At 45.1% G+C, this 2,665-nt stretch overlaps 1 protein-coding gene across 1 annotated transcript; it reads left to right on the top strand.

Annotated features, from left to right (window-relative positions):
- Positions 1–381: 381 nt before the first annotated feature.
- On the top strand, positions 382–790 carry LOC141406883 (short transmembrane mitochondrial protein 1). The gene is given in 2 exon segments (XM_073994236.1): positions 382–620; positions 623–790. Coding segments are annotated over 2 exon segments (162 nt in total). The 5' UTR covers positions 382–505; the 3' UTR covers positions 670–790.
- The last annotated feature ends 1,875 nt before the right edge of the window (positions 791–2,665 follow it).

Raw genomic sequence — 2,665 nt, 5'->3', positions numbered from 1 at the left:
CCAACGGAAATTAAAACATGTCCACCCAAAGATTTCTACACAAATGTTTATAGCAACTTTATTTATAATAGCCCAAAGCTAGAAACAGCCATAAGGTCTACCAATAAGTGAATGGATAAAGATATGGTGGTATATCCATGCAATGGAGTAGTATTCAGCGATCAAAAGGAATTCACTATTGGTATGTGCAACAACATGGATAAATCTCACAATAATTATGTTGAGTGAAAAAAATCCAGACAAAAGAGAGTTCATACTATATAATTTGATTTATATAAGACTCTACAAAATGTAAAGGAATCTCTATTGACAGAAAGCAGATCAGTGGTTGCTGAGGATTGGGGTAGAAGGAAGGAGGAATGGATTACAAAGAAGCACAAGAAAACTGTTGGGAGTGCTGGAGATGTCTGTCGTATCGATTGTAGTAATAGCTGCACGGGTGTAAACATGTTCAAACTTACCGAATGGAGGCTCAGACCAGCCTGCAGAGCTGCAGCCACCCTTCATGCCCTCCCTAACCTCCCTGCTAACAATCATGCTCCAGTTCCTACTTGGATTCACTTTGGCCAACGTGGTTGGAATGTATCTGGCTCAGAACTATGATGTACCAAACCTGGCTAAAAAAAAAAGGACTTGAAGCCAGGAAGAAAGAAACCCCCTAGTCGATGAGGCTGACTCTAGCACTGCCTTCTGGATACACTGATTCCACCACTCTTGAGGGCCTCCTTTACCATCTCAACCAAAGTCTTTTGTTTTTATCTCCAGCCTCAGTGATTTTCTTCCTTGCTAGACCCTGTGTTTTTTGCCTTAGAGGAAGCAAAATGAGGCCCCAAGTTGAGAACTATCATTATGTTTCTGATATCTCACCTCTTGCTATCTCCTTCTTCCAGCTGAGTGGGAGGTTCTAAGACTGGAATTACGGTGCTAGATTAGTAAACATGACCTTTAATGAGTAGTCTCTTATTTATTTGGGATTTCTACTACCTTTTGTCAAAAGAAAAATTGAGGGGTTTTGTATAGCAGGTCAAATACAAATAATACTTATTTCACAGATTTTAGCAATTAAAATAGGTGCTTGTTAAACATTTGGTACTAAATTGTGTTGTTTTGGCTGGACAGGGTGGTTCACACTTGTAATCCCATTACTTTGGGAAGCTGAGGTGGGTAGATTGCCTGAGATCAGGAGTTTGAGACCAGCCTGGGCAACATGGTGAAACTCTGTCTCTACCAAAAATACAAAAAGTTATCTAGGGCCAGGTGTGGTGGCTCACGCCTGTAATCCCAGCACTTTGGGAGGCTGAGGCAGGGGGATCACCTGGTCGAGAGTTCGAGACCAGCCTGGCTGACATGGTGAAACCCCGTCTCTACTAAAAACACAAAAAAGTAGCCGGGTGTGGTGGTGCATGCCTGTAATCCCGGCTACTCGGGAGGCTGAGGCAGGGGAATCATTTGAACCTGGGAGGCAGAGGTTGCAGTGAGCTGAGATCGCACCATTGAACTCCAGCCTGGCAACAAGAGCAAAACTCTGTCTCAAAAAAAAAAAAAAAAAAAAAAAAAAAAAAGTTAGCTAGGCATAGTGGTGCACACTGTAATCCAAGCTGCTTGGGAGGCTGAGGTGGGAAGATCGCTTGAGCCTGGGAAGCAGAGGTTGCAGTGAGCCAAGATCACGCCATTGCACTGGGCAACAGTGAGACTCTGTCTCAAAATAAATAAATAAATAAAATTAAGAATTTATGTAGTTTTAAAATAATTAAAATTAATATCTAGAGAAAAAACCTCTTATCAGTATACACTTTAAATATGTATAGCTCAGTAGACTTCAGTTATACCTCAACAAAGTTGAAAAATATGAACAAATGTTTGTTTTAGAATAGAACCATATCCAGGAATATTGTTGTGGGACTTAAATGAGATCCAGCACTAGCCCAGTCTGGTGGGTGGTAAGAGCACCACAAATGTCAACTCATGTTGTTAGTGCCCCAACACTCAGCCTGCCCGTGGTACCGCACCGCCGCGGCTCAGCCTGCCCGTGGTACTGTACCTCTGTGGAGTCTTGCAGTTTTTGTTCCACTACAAGGTCCCATTACAGACAGGGGTCTGGGGCTGGGAGAGACCAAGGGCTCTGCCCCAGGTCCCACAGGGAGTTCATGCCAGCTTTTCTGGCCCAGATGAGTCCTGGGCCCCGTGGCACCTCTCACTGGCTTGACCCCAGGCTGGGCAAAAGGAGACAATCCCAGTGTCCAGGGGCCTAGAAATAGTCTGTTTTGTGGGAGTAAAGGCCACTGGAGACTGTGAAAGTGGCCATCGGCCGTGTGAGAAATCCTTGGTGTCTGATGATGGGTTCTTATCAAGGACAATTGACCACAATGAGTGGCCTGAGACAGGCCGATGCTCGGCCGGCTTTGATGTTACACATCTTGTGGCCTCTCTACATGGATGCAGCGTTCCTCTATGCAGCACTCACTGGCCAGGCCTCACATCCCCTGTAAGCAAATGCTTGAAAGCCACTCTTGACAGCAACTGTGAGAAGCCCCCACCGCAGGCCGCCTTTGGGGCAGGCCAAGATTCAGCATTACTCAGAGCTTCCAGTACCTGCATAAGTTCAAACAGGAAGCCCGGTTTTTCCTCTTATGTCAACAACAGCCTGTATTCTGTTCTGGCCGCT

The sequence above is a fragment of the Macaca fascicularis genome, chromosome 6 (assembly GCF_037993035.2).
Source record: "Macaca fascicularis isolate 582-1 chromosome 6, T2T-MFA8v1.1".
Classification (NCBI taxonomy): domain Eukaryota; kingdom Metazoa; phylum Chordata; class Mammalia; order Primates; family Cercopithecidae; genus Macaca; species Macaca fascicularis.
This window is presented reverse-complemented; position numbering and strand designations above follow the sequence as displayed.